This window comes from Calypte anna, chromosome 26, assembly GCF_003957555.1.
Source record: "Calypte anna isolate BGI_N300 chromosome 26, bCalAnn1_v1.p, whole genome shotgun sequence".
Classification (NCBI taxonomy): Eukaryota; Metazoa; Chordata; class Aves; order Apodiformes; family Trochilidae; genus Calypte; species Calypte anna.
Window position 1 is genome coordinate 3,191,978 of NC_044271.1, and position 24,948 is coordinate 3,216,925.

Sequence of the window (24,948 nt, forward strand, 5' to 3'; positions counted from 1 at the left end):
CTCCTCTGGACTCACTCCCACACCTCTCTGTCCCTCCATACCCACCACCACAAAGGGTGACCAGGTCCCAAGGCTTTGGGGGGTGGAAAGACCCTCTCCCATTCCAGCTCCGACGCCTCCTTTAGCCCTGGCATGGCCACAGGTCCCCAAGAGCTGATGCCTCAGGGTGCCCTTCCCCTCCCAGCAGCTTCTTCCTGAGATGAAAAATGAGGCACTCAGCACCTTGGCCTGGGGCCACCTGCAGCCTCTGGCTTCTTTTTGTTATTGATGGCTCCATCTTCTCCTTTATTAAAATTCCCTTAAGTGGCCCAGCCCAGCCCCCAGCCCAGGGCATGCTGTCACCATGTGTGTGTCCCCTCACTGTCCCTGCTGCTTGTCCTTGGGTGCCACCTGTGCCTTCTTTCCACCCTTGGCTTCAAAAAGAAAGGAAAAGGGTCCCAAATGCCCCTGGAGATAAGGGAAAGGGTGAATTTTATTTGGGAAAATAAATTTAGGGAGGGGTGGGGGAATGGAAGGATGTGCCAGGCTCCATCCTCATCCTTTGTCCCATCCTCATCCCTTGTCCCCCTCCTCCTGCTTGGTGCTGGATTTATATCCAGAGGGATGGAGAGCCAAGAACCGTGAGCTAAGAGGGTAGTAGCACCAAAAAAGTGCCCAAATCCAAACCTTGTGGCTCCAAAGGAGCAGCAGTACTGATGAACTCCCTGGTCTGGGGCTGCAGGAGCTGCTGGGCTGGGTTCCTGCTGGTGGGTTCAGCTGTTCCCTGGGAATACAGAATGCCAGGCCCATCGAGAAGATGCTTGGGTCCAAAACTGGTTTGAATTCCTGGTGGAGATGGCTAAAGTGGCTCATGGTGGTGGTCCACAGAGCAGGTGCAGGAGCAGCATCCATAACCCAACCCTTCTGGTAGGCTTCCAGCTCCTACCAGAACCTGCTGCTCCTCCATGCCTGGTCCTGGTGCTCCTCCAAGAGGGTTTTTGCCCCCACAGCAGTCTGGCCTCTCACATCTCCAACCCCCCCACCACACCACAACCCTCCCTCAGCGGTCCATTGGGAAGTCAGGATGCCCACAGCCATGCCCAGCATGATGGAGCATCCAGAAAAACAGATGGGGATTGGGAGGGGGACTTCACCCTGCTCCTGCACTCAGACACCCCCATGGTGTTGCTGGATGAAGGACATCACCTCGTTGTTGGCTCTTGTCCCCCTTCATGCAGCTCCAGCAAGGCTGAGGGCTGTCCAACTCACTGCAGCAGTGAGTCATGCCAGGCTCCCCAGGGGCTCACGTCACACCTCGGGTGGTGCAGAGGGGTTAAGCCTCTTTTGGAGACAGCCAAAAAGTGACCCTGGGAGCCCCCCAGCCCTGCGAGGGTGTGAAATATTCAGCCTAAACCCAGCTTAGTACTGCCCTGTTTACTCTGAAAGCTGAGGATGGCCACCAGCACGCTGCGCAGTTCAGCTTGGAGAGCCGGAGGGGGCAGAGCCAACCCTTGGGGCAGCTCTGTGGGGCCTTTCCTCCCCCCAGAGAACCCGGGCTGGTGGCCGCAACCCTCACCTCCCCCCTGGGCTCACAGGCCAACTGGGCAGCAACCAAGAGCTCGGCCACAGCAGCACCGCTGCTCAGATCCCCATCCAAGTGACACCCGGGGCCAGGCCGGCGTTCGTGGGCAGGCAGGGAACAGGCGAGAAAGAAACAGAGTCCGGGAGGGGTCCGGGAGCTGTGTCAGCCCCTGGGTGTCTTTATTGGACAGGGAAGGTTGGAGAGGCGGAGGCATGCGAGCGGGACAGGCGGACAAGGGATCGTATTGCCTTGGTCACAGAGCTATGGAACAGCGCTAGAGAGACCCCGACCCTTACAGGCCAGCCAGCTTCACCCCCCTCACCCTCCCCGTTTCTTCCCCTCTCCCCACCCACTCGTGTTCCCCGCCCCCCCCAATCCAGGCGGGGTCTGCACCGATTGGGGAGTGGGGGGGGACACACGCGGGGCAGCCACCCCTTTGCGGCATCTCCAAGGGAGACTTTGAATCCCTGGAGCAGGGTCGCCACTGCGGCCCCAGGAGGATGGATGGGGGGTCAGAGCGTGGATGGAGCCGCGATGGCCGAGGGGGAGCAGCTGGGGGGCTGCAGGTGGGGGGAGGAGCATCCGCAAGCGTGGGCAAGGGGATGGGGGGGGGGCCTAGTGGGAGGAGGGGTGGCAGGGCTGGGAGCAGGCAGGGGAGCGAGGTCACCCCAACCTCCCCTCCCGGCCCTGCTGCCCTGTGGCACTTCTTGGGGGGGACCCGGCTGCCAAACTGCCCCCTCTCCCCCGCTCAGCCCCCTCGTAGCCACAGAGCTGGCAGCCGGGGCTGGGGACAGCTGTGGTGGGCAAGTAAAGCTCCGTGGGAACAGCTTCCCTAGGGAGTGTCCTGGCCTTGTGTTGAGCATCCCTGGGCTTTGGAGAGAGCATCCCTGGGGGAGTGAGTGTCCCAGCTTTGGGGAGAGCATCCCGCATCTTCTGGAAGAGCATCCCTTAGTCTTGGGGAGAGCATCCCTGGGCTTTGGGAGGAGCATCCCTAAGGAAATGCATGTTCCAGCCTTGGGGAGAGCATCCCTCAGCCACCAGGAGAGCATCCCTGGGCTTTGGGGATAGCACCCTATGGCCTCAGGGTAAGTATCTCCCTTAGAGAATGCATCCCTTGGCCTTGGAGAGAACCTCCCTGCACTTCGGGGAGAGCAGCCCTGGGGGAATGCATCACTCAGTCTTGGGGAGAGCATCCCTTGGCCTCAGGGAGAGCATCCTTTGGGGAATACATCCTTGGGGAGCTCATCCCTTGGGAAAAGCATCCCACTGGCTCAGGAACAGCTTCACTCCAGCTTGGGGAAAGCAACCCTTGGGATACACATCCCCCTGCCCCAGAGAAGGAATCCCTTGGGGAAGGCATCCCTCAGGAACAGCATCCCTCGGGGAGAGCATCCCATGCTGGGGTGCTGCCTGCATCCAGCCAGGGCTCAGGAGAAGGTGACCACCTCACCCTGGGGGTAAGTGGAAGAGAGGACATCCTGGCAGGCATCTGCAAGGAAAGACACAAGTGTTAAACACGCTGTCAAGCCCTGTTTGCATCAGCTGTATGGGGAGAAAGAGGGGACATAGAGCAAGACAGAGCTTCCAGGGAACCCAGACTTTGCAGGGTGCAAAAGCCAGAGTGACCACCAAGTACTAACAGCTCCTCCAGAGGAATAAAATGCTGCTAATCCATCAGGAAATCAGGCAAAAACTGTTTCTTAAAAAAAAAAAAAAAAACAAAACAACTCAGAACAGCCCGAGTGATGGAGACATGGCAAGCAATTCTCTGAGAGAAACCACACAGAGTTGGGGTGATTTTGAGGGTAAAAATGAGTCCAAAAGTCAGCAGAGCTCCCCAAGAGCTGCTTGGGACCAAACCTTCCCAAGCCAAGCCCCAGCCAGATATCCCAAAGCCAAGCCTGGTGCATTAATATCCTGCAGTGTTTTTTAATTCTCTCTTTCTCCTTCACTCATTTGTTATCATTGAATTAATTCCCATTGATTGGAGCTCTGAGTCACAACACCTATGTGCCAGGACCCAGGCTGCAGACAAGGGGCAGTCAGACAGTGCCTTATCCATCCAATAAACCCCAGACCTTCCCTTTCACCCAAGGATTTTGCCACAAAACTCAACACCAGCTCCTGGCTGGAGCTTTGACCCCCCTCTGTGGACAAAAGAGAGCTCCTAAATCATCTAATTTTGCCCCAAAATCAAGGTCTCCTCCTTCCAGCATCACCACGCAGCCTGGGCAAGCAGGGTCTGGATGAGACCTGTCAATGCTCCCCATCCTGGAAAAAAAAGGCTTTAAAAAAAGTCCCTAAAGCACAGGGCTTGCAGATGTCCCCAGCTGCCACCACAGACTGGTTTGGTGGACCCAGCATCATCCCCAAAACGATTTGGGGTCCAGCTCTGCCCATGCACCCAGTGGCTCCTAAAAAAACCTGATTTGATCCCTTCTGGAAGCAGCTAAAAGCTCTCAGTGGGGTTTGTGGCTTGCTGGAAACATTCCCCATCAGTTTATTTGATATCTTAGGGCCACGACTCAGCTTTTCCCTCTCATCTCCTCCTCTTTCAAAACAATTTTGTGCTCCCACCTCACAGCCCCAGGGCTCAGCCTTGCAAATCAGGTTCCCAGCCTGGGGGAAAATATTCACAGACTCAAAACAAATGTCGAGATTTTTAGGTGTTTAATCTCTGTCTTCCCAAGCCACCAGAAGAAGACTGCCCTCCTGGCTCACCTCACCATTCCCAGCTCCAATCCTGCACCACTGGTGGGTTGCAACCCCTCTCACCCCACAGACCCTCTGGGGTATCCAGCTCCTTCCTCAGCCCTTTTTTTTTTTTTTTTGAATTGCAGAATAGTTTGGGTTGGAAGTGATGATCCCTGCCCTTCTCCTGCTGGCCACACTACTGCTGACGCAAGCCAGAATGCTGGTGGCCTTCTGGGCCACCTGGGCACATGCTGGCTCATGGTCACAATGACTGAGCAAGAGACAGCAGTGTCCCGCAGGGCAGAGGACCCCAGTCCCCATCACCCTTCCCAGATGTTGGATGGCAACACCTCCAGCCAACATCTGCATTTCCCATGACGCCCATCTCCATGGACAGGACGGGGGATTTGGTGCCAACAGAGCACAAGCTAGTGGCCACCTGCATCCCCCATAAGCTGCTACCAGGGAGGTTGATAGAGCACACCTCCCTGTTCAGAAGTTTGCCTTCTGTGCCTCCATTTCCCTTTCCATGGGGCAAAAATGTCAGGATGGATTGCCTGAGTGGAGGTAACAGGTTGAAAGCTGGGAGCCACCTATTGATAAGTTCAACTGCACCTTATTTTGCAGCTGCCTCTGCTCTACCCATCCTTCGTCAGCCCGAGCAAACGGTGGGATTGCTAGGGGGTTTTTTTCCTTTTTTTTTTTTTTTCATTATTATTATTCTTGTCATCAAACAAAACACTGAGGATTTTTTTTCCTGGCAGCATTGGGGAAGGCAGAGACAGACTGCTTCTGGGTAGAGCAATTACTCTCTTGACATCTTGACCTCCCTCCTGGGTGCCTGACAGACCTCTCTATTTTCTCAGCTCTTTCAGGCATCTCCCGAGGAGCAGAGCAGTTGTTGCAGCAATAACAATTAATACTTTGCACGCAGCTGGCATGGTAGCACAGTGATGGACTATCCCAGGAGGAAGAAAGAAGGAAAAAGCTGCTGCTGGATGATAGAGGGGGGGTAATGGCTTCCAAGTCTGATCTGAACTGAGGTTCACTTTGGGTGGGTGGGTGGTGAGAGGGGTTTGCTCCTCATCCCAAAATGCTGCAGGGCTCAGCAGACAGACACATGGACGGATGGAGGGATGCAAGGACTCCAACAGGATCCCATTCCTGGGGCTGAGTATCACCTGCAACTCCAGCCTGAATGAGGTGAGGAGCTCTGGAGCTTCCCTCGGAGTTGGGAACCATGCGAGGGGCACATCTAAACAGTCCACAGGGTGCTTTTTCCATAAAGCCTACTTGGGTGGGACATAAAGAAGAAATTCCTTGGTGTGAGGGTGCTGAGCCCCTGGCCCAAGTTGCCCCCAGAAGCTGCGGCTGCCCCATCCCTGGCAGTGTTGAAGGTTGGATGGGGCCTGGAGCACCCTGGGCTGATGTGGGGTGTCCCTGACCATTGCAGGGAGGAGGAACCAGACTGTCTTTAAGATCCCTCCCAACCCAAACCAGTTTAGGCTTCTGGGATTTTACATAACCCTGCTCAATCCCACCAGGAGCAGGCCAGCAGCTCAGATCCAGAAGTTCACACCATCTTCTGGGGACTTCTCCTTTCCAGGCTTGGATCTAGCAGTGAGCTCCCTGCACCAGGAATCTCTGCACACCAGTTGATTTATTTTTTTTTATGATGTTACTTTTTTTTTTTCCTTTTATTTTTATTGGTTGGTTGGTTTGGTTTGGTTTTGTTGTGGTTTTTTGGGTTTGTTTTTTTGTTTGTTTTAATTTTGGGTTTTTTTGTTTGTTTGGGGGTTTTGTTGGTTTTTTTTTCTTTTCTTTCTTTTTTTCTGAAATGCCATTTCAGGACTCGGGCAGAGGCTGCCGGGTTCCTATTGATTTATTCAGTTCATCAAGAACTCTGCCCAACCTCCCTCCCTCTGCTCCTCGCCTCGCCTGGAACGTGCGCTCCTCGCCAGATCCCTAAACATAGATGAGCGGCTGGGAGGATATTCGGGGGAAGTATCAAATATTCCTGCTCTATTCTTATCCTATTCTCCAAGCAGCCAGTTTTGGCCACCAGGGGAGATAAAACCCTGGGCTGGGCGCTACAGAGATATTCAGTGGGCTGAGCTTCCCAGCCACCTCAGCTCCTCTTATCTCATCCAGATTATAACCTCTCTTAACTCGGCCCCCAGACCATCCCAGACCTCACCTAAAAATCCCAACCTGACTTTGCCCCTCATCTCCCCCCCCCACTTCCTACCAAGGCAGGGGGAGGCAGGGAGGAAAAGGGAGAAGATGCGATGGTTTTTTTTGCAACAGTTTGGTGCCTCCCACTGAATTCCCATTTGGGGCTGGGTTGGTTTCGAGGAGTTTTTGGCACATTACTCATCCCTTCTCCCAGGTTGCATAACACCAGGGCTAAAAATTGCATCGTACCGGCTCGGTGGCAGCTCTGAACCTCAACCCCCCGTGCTCTGATAGGGATGAGGTTTTGTTTTTTTGAAGGGTTCACCACGGGTTGTTCACCACGGGTTTTCCACACCAGCAAATCAGCTCCACTGTTTGGAGGAGGTGGTTTGGATTTTAGAGGAGGGGGGAAGGAGAGGATGGGATTTCTTGGGATCTGTGGAGAAGTGAAAGCCCAGAAAGCCAACCCTAGCCTGGGCTGCTCCAAAAGAAGTGTGGCCAACAGGTCATGGGAGATGATTCTTGCCCTCTGCTCTGCTCTTGGGAGACCCCATCTGAAGAACTGTGTCCAGTTCTGGGGTTCCCAACATAAGAAGAACACAGAGCTCTTGGAGTGAGTCTGGAAGAGGCCCTGGAGCTGCTGGGAGGGCTGGAGCAGCTCTGGAGCCAGGCTGAGAGAGTTGGGGGTGTTCAGCCTGGAGAAGAGAAGGCTGCAATGGGGAGACCTTAGAGCACCTTCCAGTGCCTGAAGGGGCTCCAGGAAAGATGGGGAGGGACTTGGGACTTTGAGAGGGATGAGGGGGAATAGCTTAAAAATGGAAAACAGAAGATTGAGATGAGATCTGAGGAAGAAATTGTTTGGTGTGAGGGTGCTGAGCCCCTGGTTGCCCCCAGAAGCTGTGGCTGCCCCATCCCTAGCACTGTTGAAGGTTGGATGGGGCTTGGAGCACCCTTGGCTGGTGGGAGGTGTCCCTGACCATGGCAGGGGTGGTACTGGGTGAACTTTAAGGTCCTTTCCAACCCAAACCATTTCATCATTCTCGGATCTGCTCCAGGGTTAATCCTTTTGAATCTCAACCCCCAAAGTCAGAATTTCTCAAGCTGCTGCTCCTGCAGGAGTCAGGACAGCAAATTTGGGTTTTCATGCCTGGCTCATCACCCAAATCAGTGCCTGACCTTGGATAAATCATTTATGATTCAGAGCCCACAGCTGGAGGGTGAGCTTCCCTCTCACACCAGCTGGGGTATCTCAGCTATCCTGCTCCCAAAGGCATCAACTCCAAAGGAGGGGACAGACCCCAGAAGCCCTCCAAGGTGCCACCACACTGTCCCAGCTCCCAGGATTTTTGGGTGCAGCCCAAACCTGCTGATCTATCCCCAGTGTTTGCTCTGGGAATACACCTTAATTACAGAAATTCAAGGAATTTCTACCCCAACAACACAGTAACCACCACCATAACCCAGGGGTCAGAAAACACACCAGGACACCCCAGGCAGAGGAGGGTTGTGGCTCATCCTGATTTCTGCCCAAATCCAGAGAAATTCCATCACTGGGTCTACATCGCTCAGCTCCCACCATCAAAACTCCAAGCTCATGGCACCAAGATTTGCACCTCTTTCCCCTCTGGCTCTGCTCACCAGACAGGGAAAAGTGGAGAGAAGTAAAATAAAAGGCAAAGGTGTCTTGTCGGCCCTGTCCAGGACTCTGTTCTCTACACTGAGGGAAACTGAGGTGTGGGGAGCCTAGGAAAGAGCAGGAGGGATCTATGGGCTCTGCCAAATCCCAGCCTGGCTCCTTCAGGGTGCAAGGACCAGCCCAGGAGATCCTCACTCTGCATCATCCCCCAGGTACAAGCCCTGGTTTGACCATGATGGAGGAGAAGGGCCTGACCCTCAAAAAGCTCTCAGGGATTTTGTGAGGAGTTTTGCTCCCCCTCCTCTGGCTGAAAGTCCCCAAGCTCACAATGGAGCTGAGCTTGCTCAGAGTAAGACAAGAGGCTGAGAGGGGACCAGGACGAGCTAGAGGGATGGGTATGAAATGAACTCAGAGTTGGGGGGACTGAAGGGTTTGTTCTAGGTTGAGAAGATACCCAAGTTAATTCAAATCCATCCCAAAAAACCAATATACACAAGAAAAATCCAGCATGGTAACACAAGTTTGGTGCTCCAAGCTCATCTTTCCAACTCTTGGGGAGGACCCAGATCAAACCCAGCTCCCACCCCCACAGGGATGTTCTGCCCCACCACCCTGCACCCATCCCAGAAGAAGATCCATCCAGGCATCACCTGGGATGAAACCATTTTGTCAAAAGCAGCTTTCCCAACCTTCCCCAGGGACCCATGTACCCCTCCCCACCACCTCCCAGCTGCCCAAAGCAGGATTCAGACATCCATTCCACCAACCCTCTGTCCCCGCACAGGACCTGGGAGTTCATTTCCATGGGTACCAAAGCCACCTTCAGCCCCATACCAAGTTGAACGGAGAAGCCAGACACAAGTGAGGAGGGAACAGGTGTGATTAAGGTGGAAAAAGGCACAAAACAAGAGGGGAACCACTGTGGGGGCAGGGAATGGAGGTTTATTCATTTGGTTGCCTCCAGAAACTTGAGGCTGTTCTTAAAAAAAAAAAAAGCAAAACAAACAACAACTAATGACCAAAACAAAAACCCTCCAATTCCATGGACTCCAACCATTTCCAGCACAATAATATATAATTTTACGAGTCAACGTGTCCTCCTTGCATTTTCACCACCTTTTAGCCCAAGTGCAAACAGCCCACAGGGAGAGGGGTTTTGGCACCAGAGGGAATTGCACCGCTCGGCCCCGTTTCAGATGAAAAAGGTTTCAAAGAGAAAATAAAACAAAACACAAAAAAACCAAAGGAAAATCCCACTGATTAAACCCTCAACCTGCTCCAGGAATTGTCCCAAACACATGGACACGAGGTGAGTTGGATGGAGATGTCATACATCCTGGAAATTGGGGAGCACGGTGGCAGCACTGGGCTGGAGATCAGAGCCTGCTTCTCATGGATGGAGGTGGCCCAACTTGGTCTCCTCTGGGCACAGGGATGGTCACAGAGACATGGGGACAGCGTGAGGACAGTGACACGAGAGGACACAGTGGGATCCAGGTGGCGGTTTAGAGGATGGAGGGGACGGGAGAGCAGGGACGCTGCAGAGGACAAGGAGAGCTGCAGTGGGAGGTGAGGGGAGCCAAGGCCACACCATCCATGCTGCTCAGGCTTCGGGACTTCACGTAGCCTTGGTGAAGAAAATTGAGAGATTAGAGCCCAGCAGCCTCCTTCCCAGGGGAGCAGAGAATCAAGGGATTTGGTTTGGGTTGGAAAGGACTTTAAAGGTCACACAGTGACACCCCTGCCATGGTCAGGGACACCTCCCACCAGCCCAGGGTGCTCCAAGCCCCATCCAACCTTCAACACTGCCAGGGATGGGGCAGCCACAGCTTCTGGGGGCAACCTGGGCACCCAGGGGCTCAGCACCCTCACACCAAGGAATTTCTTCCTAATGTTCAACCTAAATTTCCCCTCTCCCAGTTTGAAGCCATTCCCCCCCATCCCATCCCTCCAGGCCCTTGTCCAAAGTCCCTCCCCAGCTTTCCTGGAGCCCCTTCAAGGTCTGGATCATGACCAATCTCACTGGTATGGAGGATTCATCCTGCCTCCATATCCTTCCATCCAAGTAGAAGATGGGAGCTCCCATGCCAGGCTAGATCCACATCAAGCATCCACATCCCTAGCAGGACACATTTTGAAGAACTGCTGAAGAGGACCTGAGTGCTGGAAGGAGGTGGGGGATTTGGTGCCACCTCCAGCAGCAGGGGTGCAATGTGATACCACTGGAAGCAGCAAGAGGGAGAAGAAACATATGTCATGTGGCAATCCACTGCAATCCAGCTTGGTCTTGCCCAGGTCCAAGGGTGGGTTGGCAGGGGTAGCTCTTCTCTTTCAGCTGACTCAATGAGATCAACTACTGGAATGGGGCTCAAACCAGGATGGCTGCCAAGGTCTGGAGCATGTTCCTGAAACAGCTCCATCTCCTGATTTCCACAGCTTGTACAGACACCAGTACCTGTCCCAGGATCTGACAGATGGCCATCAGCAAGTTGGGCTCATCTCAATTTGCAGAGCTGCCAATATCCCAGTACCAGAACAAACAGCCTCAGCAGGAGATAAACCAGGAGCGGGGGCAGAGGAGTCTCTGCTGCTCCCGACAGCTTTTGGCCAGAGCACAGGAGGCTGCTTGGCCCCTCTGATCACCCCAGGTGACCATCAACCCTGACCACATTGGAGCATTTCACCAGGGAAGACACCAGGTCCCAACCTCCCAGAAGATCCATCCCCAACAGCCCAAGCAGGACGCAGATATTGAGGTTCCCTCTTCCACATGTAGAGGGTGCCAGAAGAGGGTGAGATGAACCTGAGCATCAGGGCTGGAGATCACAGACCCACAGCTGATGTCCTGCCTGTGTCCCAAACCCAAGCAGTCTTTACCAATCCAAGCAGAGCTACAGCCACAAACCCTTGAGGGTCTCCAAAGCACCAACATCAGCAAGCCAAGAGGTCTTGGTGTGCAGCTCAGCAACACAGTACAGCATAAAATCCTTTTGGCTGCATAAAAGCCCCTTCAGACCATTAGGTCCAACCCTTCCCCCAGCACTGCCCAGGCCACCCCCACCCCATGTCCCTCATCCCCACATCTCCAGGGCTCTGAAACCCCTCCAGGGATGATGGGGACTCCAGCCCTGCCCTGGGCAGCCTGGGCCAGGCCCTGACAACCCTTTCCAGGGAGAAATTCTTCCCCAGCTCCAACCTAAACCTCCCCTGGCAACACTTGAGGCCATCGCCTTTTCTCCTGCCTGGTCCTAGCTTGCATGCACCTTTCCCAGCGAGGAACTGGGATTAGCTGGTCCCAAGGAGGCAGAGGTAGCTCTACAGCTCCATCACCCCACCCCAGACACAGAAGAAAAGCTGAAGAACCAGAAAAACTGTGGTGTCTTAAGAATGATCCCAGCAATCAAGGGTGCAGCTGAACTTTGGGGCTCAAGGTGGTAGGAGCTGGGGTGCTGGGAGACAAGCATGGGGCACACTCACTGGTGGGGTGGAGAAGACTGGTGAGAAGGGAACAGGCTGAAGAAACCTGTTGTTTTGTCATGGGAAGAAGAATTTTGTGTTTTCCTGACTCATCTCCTCCACAGTTTGCTGTAGGAAACCTCAACACTCAGCAAAGCTCTGTTCCTGAGCCCAGAGGAGACAGACCTTCTGGCAGCCCCGTGCTTCTGGCAAAGCAGAACTTGACACATCGCAGCTCCCCACGCTCAAACCCACCACAAAAACATCAGAGGGAAAAGAAAAAAGGACTTCTTTTCCCTGCTGAAAACCCTTCAAACCACCTTCAGTCACAACCTTACCACTCCCCCAGGAGAGATATCCCCTTCAAGTCACCCTGAAATGAGTGACTGAGTCCCAGGGAGAAGAGCTGGAGGGCCAGCAGACACTGGAGCACTGGGGAGCAAAGGGGTAGAGTTGTCCCCAGGGAGGGCAATGCAGTCAGGATGGGGTCTCAGATCCCAGACAGTGGCAATCAGGGCAGGAGAAAACAAAAAGAGCAGAGGTAGCATGGATAGATGTGGTGGACAGAGATGAAACAGATGGAGAGGCAGGAAGACACATGGATCTGGGGAGCAGGGAACACCAGCCAGGCAAGCAGACAGAGATGAACCTGTGTCTTGGATTGATGCAACAAAACCCACCTCAGGCCTCCCCCTCCCCAGCAGCACCAATACCTTTCTGGATGCCTCCATCTGCCGCACAGGAGAAGTCACCCGTGGCCAGCAGGAAGCACGTGGAGGATTTCTTGTTCTTCTCCCGTGTGCTGGAGCGCCGCATGGGCCTCTTCTCCTCATCAGTTGGTGACAGTGGCTGCTCCTCATCTGACAGCACCACATTGGCCTCACCATTCTGCTTGGAGTCTGCAAGAAAGTGGCAGACACTCATCAGCAGTCAGCAAACCCATGGCACAAGGTGCTTAGGGTGGCCAGAAAGGTTTGTGTAGACCATGGAGAAAACCAGATTGTCCAGAGGAACACCTACAAATTCAGGTTCTGATCCCAGGCTGGACATAGTAATGACCTTTGGAGCAGGACCAAGCCAGATTTTTATCCCTGTTGAGGGTTATATACCCTGGGTGAAGCCAAGAAGGAACATCCCTGGTCTTTGAGGTCCACCCACCTAATTGGTGGGAATTAGGTCTCCAAAACTCCCCCTGCTGAGGTAAAGTGCTAATTTACGACACCTGAGAGTGGCTCATTAGCTGAGAGGCTGCTGAGCCAGGTGAGGGTCTGGGCTGAGGTCCTGGATTAGGGCTGGGGTGAAGGGATGGGGTTGTCCTCCAGAGCAGGTTCCTGGGGCAGATGGAATGTGTAAGCAGGTGGAAAAGGCAGACACCCACCTGGGGACTTTGGAGCTCCCTGTGTCTGCACAGGTCATCACTGTTGGACATGTGGCCTGACACTCAGGGGTGACCTCAGTGGATGTCATGTCAATGCAGGACACAACCCCACCATGATCCATCCTGGTCCCATGCTGCATAGCCAGCTGCTCCAGAGGTGCCACCAGCAGCAAACCATGATGAAAAGGGCAAAGCCACCTCTGTGACCAGCAGTGACACCACAGCCAGGCTCCTGCAGCACCCCAAGCTCAGCCCAAGCAACACTGCCCTCCACCAACTACACCAACAACAGCTGGGGCCGGGTCCTCTCCTGACCTGGAGGAAAGCCTGGAGGACCCCCAAACCTCAACTGAGTGCAGGAGACCACAGAACAAATGAAGGGCGGAGGGGGGGGGGAGGGTTGACTTTGCTCCTGTCTGAACACAGGATTTGGAGCAGTGTTGGCTTTACTGCTCCAGGATGTTACATCTAGCAGAAGATGGATGGGGAGGTGGAGTCCCAGGGACCATCCATGGACTTTTCCATTTTGGTGGAGATTGACCTGATTTAAGGGTGAGGAAACAAGAGAACATCTACACCAAGGGCATCACCAATGGCTGAGAATCAGGCAAATGGTCTTATCTTCTAGGTAAGATCCTACCTCCTCTTACCTTGACTAGGTAGGGACACCTTGAGGACACCTTGAGTCACACCACGGTGACTTGCCCTCTGTCATCAGGAGAGCAGGATATGGACTTTCCCCTGAGAATCCCACCAAATCTCTCCTTCTTGTAGAAAGCCCTTGATCTGCAGCATCTGGGACCACCAATACAGCACCCAACACCCAGACACCCAAGGGCCTCAGCCATTGGTGTGCCAAGATCTCAGCACCCCACAAGCCAAAGGCCACATTGTGCAGCAGGAATGTCCCCAGGGGCCACAACCACTGCCTGGGGGACTCCTGGAGATCTCCCCCTTCCTCTTCCCCACCTCTGGGGGTCTCACCTGACCGCTTCCGCTCAGCTGCCCCCTCCTCAACCGCCAAGGGACAAGTGTCACTCTGGGTGCTGTTTCGGGGGGAATTCTCCTCAGATTTGCAGTAGGTAGGGGAGTCCAGAGGGGCAGGACGGGGTATATGCTTTTTCTTCTTCTTTGGCAGCTTCTGCTTGGCCATGGCCAACGAATAATACATCCCAAAGTTATTGACGATGACAGGCACAGGCATGGCAATGGTCAGCACCCCGGCCAAGGCGCAGAGAGCCCCCACCACCATGCCCGACCAGGTCTTGGGGTACATGTCACCGTAGCCCAGGGTTGTCATGGTGACCACAGCCCACCAGAACCCAATGGGGATGTTCTTAAAGTGGGTGTGGTCGCTCCCGCGGAGGTCGGATGTCTTGGCTCCAATCCTCTCGGCATAGTAGATCATTGTGGCAAAAATCAAAACCCCCAAGGCAAGGAAGATGATGAGGAGCAGGAATTCATTGGTGCTGGCCCGGAGTGTGTGACCCAGCACCCGGAGCCCCACAAAGTGCCGTGTCAGCTTGAAGATCCGGAGGATCCGGACGAAACGGACCACCCGGAGGAAGCCAAGTACGTCCCGGGCAGCTTTGGAGGAGAGGCCACTAAGACCTACCTCCAGGTAGAAGGGCAAGATGGCTACGAAGTCAATGATGTTGAGTAGGTTTTTAACAAAGAGAAGCTTATCTGGGCAGCAGATGATGCGAACCAGGAACTCAAGGGTGAACCAGAGGACGCAGACCCCCTCGATGTAGGTGAGGATGGGCTCTGTCTCCACTTTCCGTGTCAGGAGGATGGTGGTGGTGTTGCCAACCACCAGGGTCTCCGTCACGTTGACATCGATGTTGAAGGCTTCGTGCGTCTCCAGGCAGAAGGTGGTGATGGAGACCAGGATGAAGAAGAGGGAGGCAAAAGCAACTACCTGCAAAAGTAGAAAGCACCCAAGCCATGAGCTGATTTGAGTCAATCCCTCCTGGTTATCTGATTCATGTCAACCTCTCCTCTTTGGGAGAAAAGCAGCAATGTTATGAACCACCACCGCAACAGCTCTGAGGCAGGCTGAGGCACATTTCTGCTTTTTGGTGCACCTCTCAGTAGCAATAGCAGGGACAGCAGAAGTCTTCATCCAACAAACACTAGTGCAACAAGCTCAAAACTCCCCAGGACCTGCTGCCACCCACTTCCCAAAGATCAAGGATGAAGAACCAGGAGGGTTACCTGGACATATCCCATGAGCTGACAGTAAACGCCCATTGTCTGGGGCCACCAGAACCTTTCTTCAGGTGCTATAATATGTACAGGGGAAGGGGTGATGAGCTCTGCTGTGGCTGGAGATGTGCCAGAGATGACAGTGATGGGGATGAAGGGAAACCTGAAATTTGGGTTTGGAGCAAGCCTCCACCAGGGACATGCATGAAAAGGGAACCTTAAGATGACTGAGTCATCTAAGTCAACTAAGCTTTCCTCCACATCCATCCTAGCTTCTCCGAGATGAGATGTTTGCACCATTCTTCTCCCAAGGAACAAGTGATGGGACAGTAGGAACGGCCTCAAGTTGTGCCAGGTTTAGGTTGGAGCTGGGAAACAATTTCTCCCTGGAATGGGTTGTCAGGGCCTGACCCAGGCTGCCCAGGGCAGGGCTGGAGTCCCCATCATCCCTGGAGGGGTTTCAGAGCCTGGAGATGTGGGGATGAGGGACATGGAGTGGGGGTGGCCTGGGCAGTGCTGGGGGAAGGGTTGGGCCCAAGGTCTGAAAGGGCTTTTCCATTCAAAGGGATTCCATGAATCTTAACTCTGAGGTTGGGGTCTGGATTTTTGTCCCTTTCCCCCTCCTGCTCTCTACAGCTCCGTGGTGGACAGTGTACCCACCAAAGGTCCCAGGACTGGGAGGAGAGGAGCAGGCAGAGCTCAGTGACACTTTTGTCCCCTCCCTGCCACCTCCTCCCTCCTGGGCACGCTGCTTCTTCCCCTCAGATGGGATTGAGGAGGGGTGGAAACCACAGGTTGTGCCAGAGCAAAACCCATTGCCTTCTCTCCCCCTCAATCCTGCTCAGCCCCCCCGGCAGGATGAGCTCATGGTGAGTCCATCACCCACGGCAGCTGCTTCCAAAGAGCCTCCAGAAGAAAAAAGCAAAGCAAAACAAAACAAAAACAGCCTCCAAGCAGAAAAAAAATCTCTTCTACCAGCCTAGCAGACCCTCCTCCAGCCTCCATGGCTGCTAACCCCCCATGCCTGCACCCAGCAGGATGGGACCTTTTGCTATCAAACCCACCCAAGGGGGTGAACGAGCTGCTGGAGATGACAACCCAGGTCCTGGGCTGGAGTGAATCAGCAGCAGAAACAGCCTGAGTCACACTGGAGAAAAAGCAGCCCTGGCCACCAGCACTAACATGCTGGCAGACCCATGTCTGCCGAGAGCATCCTTGAGGGATGTCCCCAAGGGCAAGGCTGTGTGGGACCAGCATGGAGAGCATCAGCCCTCCCAAAGTTAGGTGTGAAGTTTAAGGTAGGCTTTAAGTGAGGGAGAAACCTCGGGAACATTTATCTGGGGGGTTGTTCAGCCTGGAGAAGAGAAGGCTGCAATGGGGAGACCTTAGAGCACCTTCCAGTGCCTGAAGAGGCTCTAGAAAAGCTGTGGAGGGACCTGGGACAAGGGCCTGGAGAGATGGGATGAGGGGGAATGGATTTAAACTGGAAGAGGGGAGATTGAGGTTGGAGATGAGGAAGAAATTGTTTGGTGTGAGGGTGCTGAGCCCCAGGTTGCCCAGGTTGCCCCCAGAAGCTGTGGCTGCCCCATCCCTGGCAGTGTTGAAGGTTGGATGGGGCTTGGAGCACCCTGGGCTGGGGGAGGTGTCCCTCTAACAGGGATTTGGAACTGGATGATCCCTAGGGTCCCTTCCAACCCAAACCATTCCATGGTTCTTCAATCTCCCCAGTGGCAGACTTCTGCTTGGGGATGGGCTAAGACCCTCCACACCCCTAGCCCAGGCTGGACCACATGCCAGGATTTGGCACTACTGGTGGCAGCTCTTCAGGTGGCCCTCACCCATCAACCTGCCACAATTTAGGAAGCAAATCCAACCAGGAAAGTGAGATCTTAAAGAAAGCCAGTTTAACCAGACACCTGTGTCCACACAGATTATTCTGTGGCACAGCCAAAATAATCCACTTCTCAGCTGAGTAATGATCCCAGATTTCCCTGTTTTCAGAAGAAAAAATTAAATTCAAAGCACAGGAAGAAAAAAATTACCAAGGAAGAGAGCGAGACCCTGCGAACACTTGGGCTCTGCTGTGGGAGCCGTGTAGGTGAGAGCTGATTTAGTCCCGGGAGCAAAAGCAACTTCTAAAAATAGCAGAGTGGAGTTCACAGCCAGTGCCAACCACCATCCCACCCCCCCAAAGTCAATAGTGTTGCTCCAGTTTTGTGTCAGCTGAAGATCTCAACCTTTTCTCTCAGCTTTGGCCTCAGCTCTAAACTCAAGGTTTTGGGGTTTTTTTTCTAAAAGTGTCTTAAAAATACAACAATATCTACGGATCTACCTAGTGGCCACCAACACAGCACCAGAAGCCCCACCAAACAAGTCCTCCAGAACCTGCTGATGATCTACATCATCTCAATGTGCACTCAGCAGCTTGGGATGGGTGTTCCCAAAAAACCCTATGGCTTTCCAGGGAGTCACCAGCCTGGAAATCCCACTGGAAGCCAGGTCAGAACCCGCTAAGTCAGGCTGCAAAGGAAAAAAACTGAGGAGCTACAAGTGAGCAGAGTTTGGAAGTAGAGGTAAGACCGTGACCAAGCTAAGTTTTCCATGGGGTGAAAAAGTTTTACACTGTAGCTGGGACAGGAACCAAAGTTTTACAGAGACTGGAGTAGACACAAGAGACAGAATCCCGTGGGCATCGATGCTACGAGGAAAAGAGGTGAAAAAATTATGGGGACACACACCAGAACTTCTAACTGCACCATGAACGTTGCACCTGCAGAGATACTCCTGGGTCTGGAGCATCCTGGTGATGGACAGTGCCTCCAAACCAATACAGGTTCCCTGCATTAACTGGCTGCACTGGGCACGTTATGTTCACTTGGCTTGGTTGCACTGCTCTGTGCCTCAGTTTCCCTTCCTGCCAAGGCAGTTCTCCTAAAGCATTGCAAAATGCTGATATTTTAGAGTGGGAAACATGACCCAGAGGAGCCTGCAAGTGTCCCCACTGGAAGGTGACCCCTCCCTGTCGTGGTGCTGAGCTGGGTCTTTTCCTTAGACCAGTAAGAAGGAAGCAGGGAGCTCCCAGTGCAGACTGGTCCCACTCTAAGCCCAGTCAGGGCTCACCCCCCAGCCAGATCCACTCCCTCCAACACTCCTCCTGCTGCACCCAATGCCTTTGCATGTATGTGCCCCTGTGTGCAGGGGGTGGAGGTCCATGTGTGGACTGGTGGCAGTGCCAGTGCTGGCACATGCTGGGGGGTGAAATGTCTGCTGCGTGTGGGCAGCAGCCACGTGGTGACAGTGACAGGGTTTCGGGGGTGGGGAGGACAGGGGCATGGAGAGGGGTGTCCTTTGGGGCTGTTGTAAAAGAAGAGCACAAGGTCCTTGGGGACAAGCATGAGGGCACCATTTTGGGACCCAATCAGAGGGCATGAGCCCTGAGCCCCCCTCCCCCGCCCCACTCCTTGGTGTGGAGATGGCAAGCACCCAACCCAGTGAGAGGAGCCCACGCAACCCAACCTGTCCTAGGGCTTCCTGAACCTCTGCCAGACCTCAGCCTCTAACCTCTCCCTAACAATCCCACATCACCATGTCCCCAGAAGCCATGTCCCCAAGTTGTGTGATGGGGCCAGGAGCTGAGCTTGCCCCCAGCTTCATCCCAGCTCTTCCAGACACTTTGGACTGGGAGATGATGTAAGAGGCTTCCCATGGGATGGGAGATGGCCACAACGCACCCCATGATAGGAGTTGGGTTGCTACAGGTAGGGAGATTCCATCCCATCCATGGCGAGATGGAGACACAACCTCAGCACGGCCCCATCCCACCACCCCTCTGGCACGTCTCAGGAGCTTACCCTCGCTGCCTTGGACGAGTAGGGATCCTCAAAGAGCGCCCACATCCTTGGCTGCCAATTCCGACAGCAGCCACCCCCTCCAGCAGCCCCCGCTGCCCCCGCTGGCCTCTCATCCATGCCCAGGCGCTGAAGTGCCATCTCCCTACCCCCTTCCTCTTCGGGTTCCTCTCCACTGGTTCCTCCACCAGGCTCAGGACTCTCGAAGATATCCAGGGCCTCCTCAGCATCACGGTGCTGCCGGTAGGTCATCCAGCAGCATGGCTCCACGTCTGTCTCATCGATGCCCCAGTAGGTCAGCTCCTCCTCGAAGAGGGGTCCGCAGATGTCCGCTGGGCAGTGCAGCTTCCCTGTCCGGTAGTAGTTGAGGACGTAGGAGAAGATCCCGGGATGACGATCAAAGAAGAATTCGTTGCTTTTCCCATCAAAGTCAAAGTTGCTCTGGGCATCAGGGTCAGCCAACCAGGCCAGGCGGGTGCCCGGCAAAGTCCTGAGGGTGCTTTTGTAGGTTTCATGCCGGGTGCCACCAACGTTGATGGTGATCTTGTCTGACTCTTCCCCTTTGCCCATCTCTTCCTTCAAGCATGTTTTGGAAGGTGGTTTGTTCCCAGACTTGCGTCCACGGTAGGAGGAGACACACACGGAGCTGATCATAGATTTCGGTGGATGGGAGCTGCACCCTACGCTCACCCTTCCTCCGGGCGAAGAGCTGGGGGTCGGTGGGAGAAGGGGGCAGAGATGGGACTGGGGAGGGGGGATAAGAGGGGAAGGGGGCTCAGGCTTGGCTCTGGCCTGGGGGGAGGAGGGGGGGAGCAGGCTGGAGCCGAGCCAGACACCGCTGGCTGCTGGGGGACGGCAGGAGAGGCTGCAACCTCCACCCCCTCCAAACCCACCCAGCCACCCCGAAATAAAATCGCCTTAAACCAGGAACCAGCCCTGCCCTGCCGGGCAGCAACAAGTGCAGGCAGAAGCGGGCAGGCCTCGGGAGGTTGGGGGGGGGAGGGTAGTGGAGGTTGGAAGGGGGGGTCCACCCGGGGTGGAGTGGGGGATGCGGGGCCAGCTGGGGATGATGCTGCCGCCGCCAAAGCTTAAGGCGGATAGGGGCGGGGGGAGGGCAAGAGCCCTGACCCCCACCGGGCTGCGCTTGTGTCCGTCCGTCCCCCCCCCCGCTACCTGCAGCGCCAGGCGCGGGGGGGGGGGCCCTCCGCCCGCCCCTCCCGCTCCGGCGGCTCCGCGCTCCCTCCGCCCCCCCGGGAGAAGGAGGAGGGGGAGAGAAAGCGAGTGGCGACTGCCCGGCTCCAGGCGGGGGATGGATGGATGGATGGATGGATGGATGGATGGATGGATGGATGGATGGATGTGCCCCCTGCTCCCCTCCTCCTCAAAACGGGCCCTGCCCGCCCAGGGAGGGCTGCGGTGGCGGGGGTCCGCTGATGCGTGGCCGGGCCGGCGGGGGCCTGTTGCGCCCCGGCGGTTGCAGCCCGGCGCGGGGTAGAAAGGGGGGGGGGGGGGGGGGGGGAGTCGTTGAGGACTGCTCCGGGGCTCAGAGAATTAGGGGGGGGGAGAGGGAACACGCTGCCGCCCGGGGCTTTTATAGGGCTGGGAAGGAGCGGCGGGATTACCGGCACCGCCCCGCCGAGGGGGCCGGGGACCCTTCCCAGCCCCACAGCTTCCCCCCCTCCCGCGCCCCCTCCCCTCCCAACCACGCTCCTGCATCCCCGCATCCCTCCCTCCATCCTCCCAGAGCTCCAGCCCCATCGAACCCACCCCCCATTTTCTCACACTCCCCCCCCACCCCTCCCAGCCCCCCCAGGCCCCAGCTCACCTCCCCGATGGGCAGGTGAGGCTTTGGCGGGGGGGGGTGGGTGGCAGCGAGCAGTGAACTTCGGACACCCCCAGCTCCGCTTCGCTCCGGAGGGAAACTGCAGCCCCGAGCCGCCTGCGGAGCTGGAGCCAGCTCTTGGCAGAGGCTCCCGCAGCTCCCATCCCTCCCTGGCTCGCAATCCCTCTCTCACCGAGAGGTCAGGAGAGATCACCCCCAGCATTGGGGAGCCGGAAAGGTGGGGGCTGCAAGCAGACATGCCCCCCACACCTATTCCCTCCCCTCATCCCTCCCCGAGCATTTCTTTTAGCTCCAGCCGTGTCCCCTCCCCAGAGCTTCACCCACCGAGGCTTGTGGGGCAGGGTACCAACCACCCAGCCCCAGGGGACCTTCCCCTAAACGCCCCCTCTCCCTGGGGTGGGGGGGCTCTGGCACCCCCCGGGGTGCTGCTGCTGCTCCGCCCCATCTCCTGGGGCAGAGGAGGAGGGTGAAGAGCTGCAGTGTGTCCAGAGGACAAGGCTGTCACCAAGGCAAAGACCGAAAGGACCCGGTCCCACCAGCGCTGTTTATTCCTGGTTTACACTGCCGGTAGTAGGGCGGGTGGAGGGGGATGCTTTGGGGTCAGAGGTGGGAGTACAGGCCTGTTATTTGGGGAGGGGAGGAAACTGAGCTGGGGGTCAGCACTTGGAGCAGGGGGTCCTTGGTCAGGGGGAGGAGATGCTGCCCCCCTCTAGCATCACCTCCTTGTGTCCCTTCCTCAGCCTTGTCCCCTTGGTGACGTTCCCACTCCCTTCACAGAGATGGTACTGGTAGGAGGCTGGGGCCAAAAAAAAAAAAAAACAAAAAAACAAAAAAAACCAAACCAAACCAAAAAGAAACCCAATAAGCCAGGAGGCGTGAGAGCCATGCTTCAAATCTTACCCCCAAGCAAGCCCCGCTCCAACTGGAACTGCAACTCCCCAGCTTCCAGCGCAGGATCCTGAGCGGGTGGAGGTTGGTGAAGCTCCACACCCAAACCACCCGGGGCTGCACCAGCGGGAGAAGGTGGAAGAAGAAGAACCCGAGGGGAAAAAAAAAACGGTGCTGGAAAAATCGAGCCTTGCATCACCGGGCAGGCATCGCAGGCAGCTGGGCTGCTCGGCGGCACCACCACCGCCAGTTTGGTCCGGAGGGAGAAAGAAACTGCTGCGACCTGATGCTAATTTTTCCTCCGTGCGACTTTCATCCCGCAGAGATCTTTGTGCACCCAAGCGCGGCCGTTCCTGGGGTTGGGAGGGGGTGGCCAGGCAGACAAATGGGTTGTAGCTGGGGAAGGAAGAGATCTTTTAGCCAGCAACACCCGCCCAAAGCTGTCTGCTCCCAAAATATGCCTTTAGATTTTTAATGTCCATGGAGAGAAGAGAAGGAAAAAAAAAAAAAAAAAAAAAAAAGGAAGAGAGAGAAAACAGAAAGAGCTTGGGGAATCAAAGGTCTTTTTGGAGCAAAAGGGAGTCAATTCTGCAAGGACTTTCTGCAAGGCATTTTGGGTACTGACTAGGTGAACGATGGAATGAGGAGCAGGACCTGGAAAATCTCAAGGAAGATCAGGCCTAGCCTGGAAAGCCACAGCTCTGAGGACACAGTAAGGGGTCTCTGGGTTCCTCCCCTCGTTGGTCTCTGCACTGTCTCTCCCCCCAGCACAACACCCTGAGCCCTGCCCATGGCCCAACACATCAATGTCCCCAGCTTGGCACAGTGGGACCAGCACAGCAGGCCACCAGATGCTGTGTGGCCTGAAGGAGAGGCTGGGGACAGGCTGGGATCACACTGTGTCCCCATCCATGGAGGGTTGGAGGAGGTAGGTGGACTGCAGCTCACCTTAGGGAGAGACAACGCTGCTTTAGGGCAGAGATGGCAAACCAACCTCTCCAGGTCCTTCCAGCCCTGGATCCCATTAATCCATTGACCTCAGCAAGCTTCAGAGATCTCTGCCCTCTTCCCTTCATGCTTTAGGTGTGACTGGTCCATCCCTGGTTTGTGGGTGCTGACACCCATGGCACATCAGGGTGCTGATGCCACAGAGCAGCTCCCCAGGACACAAGCCCCAAACAACTTCCCAGGACGCTCCCTTGGGGCTTTTCTCGCAGAAGCTCTCTGGAGCCACAGGCGAGGTTCATCTCTGCCAGGTGAATTTTTCAGCTAAAATCAGCTCTTTGGTCGTAGGGATGGAGTTTGCAACCTCTTCCCTCTCCCATCTCTGCCTGGAAGAGGAGTTGGCTCATCTCCATCCACGGAAAGGGCTTGCACCCCAAATTTCTATCGAGGGCTTCGGTGGCCGAATTGCCGTGCTGCTGTCACACGGTGCCACCTCCCCGTGCTGCTGTCACACAGTGCCATCTTGTGGGGCCTGCGACAGCTGCTGGAGGCAAGAAGGGAAAGAGGCAGCGGTGTTTGCGTTCAGCGGAGGATCTGGCTCCATCCTCAGCATTTGACTCCATAAAAATAATTTGGGAGCGGGAAGAGGACGGGCTGTAGCGGGGATGCTGCCCATCTGCCTTGGTAATGACCGGGAGCGTTTCACCAGTTGGTGCCGTGCCTCAGTTTCCCCATCTTTAAAAGTCAGAATAAATGTCTTAGGTTTTCTTGTCAAGGTGTTTGGGGAAGCACAGCAAGATGCTGCTGGTAGCAGCTCCCCTGGGTGCCCGTGCCCACCTTGTGTCCATGCCCACTGTTTGCCCGTGCCCCTGTCCGGAGCTGTTCTGACGTGGGACCCCCCAGATCCATCCCCCGAGCTGACAGCACCCCAGGCTCTGCAGGCTCCCTGCCTCCCTCTGATGGGAAACTCAACAGCTTTGGTTTAAAGACACGGAGCAGGTTTAAATGTTAACATTCGGCCCTGTTTCGCCTTTTTTCCAACCCCAAAAGAGCCAGAATCCCCCTTTGCATTTTGTTTTTGCGGGGAGTCCCCAACACCAGGAGCTGGGGGGTGGGTTTTGCCCCAGCCCCATCCTCCACCACCCCTGTGACGTGGATGGAGTCAAATCCTACCCCAATCTCACCTTCCTGACCTGGGGCTTACTCCCGGGAGCAGCTTCATGTCTTTCATCCCAAAGTGACATCTGCGAGGGGTTGGCAGGGAGAGGAAGAGGGGATAAAGCAAACAAAGGACCCTCCGTGCCAGGGAGGTGGCCTGGGGACAAGCTGCCATTGCAGAAGCCATCAGGCGCCTTGGCCCCAAGGACAGTCCAGCAGTAGGGACACTTGAGCCCTCTCTGGGTTGAGGGTCTGACCTTCTTGCCAAATCCAAAACCACTCAGCACACACAGCACGGGCTGAGGCTGGACAGCTCATGGCAGTAGTGATGATCATGCGTGGGTCCTACTGAGCCCTGGGCATCACCCTGAGCTGGGTCTGATGAGTTCTGCTACCCCCCGCCCCCTCCCTGCCACCTCACTGAGTGTGGGGAGGAGCTGGGAGCATCTCCATCCCTGAGCCCACGGACTGGGGCTGCGCCCTGGTCAGAGTTGGTCAGCGTTGTCCTGCTCACCACTCCTGCGTGATGTTCTCCTCCAGAACCAGGTCCTGCAGGAGAAATCCTTCCGCGCTCCTAACCAGCTGTCACCATATGGGGACAAATTCAGTTCCCGGCCACCTGATGGCACCCCCACTGCTGGCAGATCTCATCTCATCTCATCCCATCCACCCCATTTTCTTCCCCATTTCCTCACGTTCCTCAGGGCTGCATCAGCCCTGGAGAAGCCAGAGGAGCTACAGAAGATGGGAGGGAAGAGGCAGCCCCACCCCACACATCACTAAACACCTGAAATCATCTGGGGTTGGTGGAAACCTCTGGTCCTTCTGCAGGGAGGTTCTCCAGACTCCCTGTACCCTTAGAATAACCCACCAGCATCACTAGCAGGGCATTGCCCAGAGGAGCAGATGCTACGTCTTAGCAGTTTGCATGCCCCATAACGTCAGCAGGTACTGGTTGAACTGGTCTGGGATGGAAGATCACTTCCACTATGCTCCTGAAGCACCTGCTGGCAACTGAGCCCTGAGTGAGCCCCTGCAGGGGCTGGTGGTGGGTGGAGGAAGGGAACTGGAGGAGAAGGGAAACCTGGAGGAGAAGGGAAAACAGGAGGAGAAGGGGAAACGGGAAGAGGAAGCTGGAGGATGAAAGAGACCAGGGGA

General features: G+C 55.6%; 1 protein-coding gene across 4 annotated transcripts; it reads right to left on the minus strand.

Moving 5' to 3' along the window:
• Positions 1 to 2,988: 2,988 nt before the first annotated feature.
• KCNC4 (potassium voltage-gated channel subfamily C member 4) lies at positions 2,989 to 19,625 on the minus strand. Of its 4 annotated transcripts, XM_030465578.1 has the most exons (5): positions 18,960 to 19,526; positions 13,890 to 14,821; positions 13,191 to 13,227; positions 12,236 to 12,377; positions 9,572 to 9,693 (listed from the first exon to the last, which is right to left on the minus strand). In XM_030465578.1, exons 1-5 carry the CDS (start codon positions 19,524 to 19,526, stop codon positions 9,572 to 9,574), a joined length of 1,800 nt encoding a protein of 599 aa, XP_030321438.1. The 4 variants fall into 4 exon arrangements, with proteins under 4 accessions (XP_008497603.2, XP_030321438.1, XP_008497602.2 ...); XM_008499381.2 differs by lacking the exons at positions 9,572 to 9,693; positions 13,191 to 13,227 and adding an exon at positions 2,989 to 3,050 and having other exon boundaries at positions 12,236 to 12,421; positions 13,885 to 14,821; positions 18,960 to 19,610; XM_008499380.2 differs by lacking the exon at positions 13,191 to 13,227 and having other exon boundaries at positions 12,236 to 12,421; positions 13,885 to 14,821; positions 18,960 to 19,625.
• Between the last annotated feature and the right edge of the window lie 5,323 nt (positions 19,626 to 24,948).

Bases quoted from the DNA above. Each gene is read 5' to 3' on its own strand.
- KCNC4 (XM_008499380.2), bottom strand. From the start codon at position 19,610: ATGATCAGCTCCGTGTGTGTCTCCTCCTACCGTGGACGCAAGTCTGGG. The intron at 14,822-18,959 runs GTAAGCTCCTGA...CTACTTTTGCAG, and splicing joins ACTCGTCCAAGGCAGCGAGG to GTAGTTGCTTTTGCCTCCCT. The intron at 9,694-12,235 runs GTATTGGTGCTG...TTCTTCACCAAG, and splicing joins AGATGGAGGCATCCAGAAAG to GCTACGTGAAGTCCCGAAGC.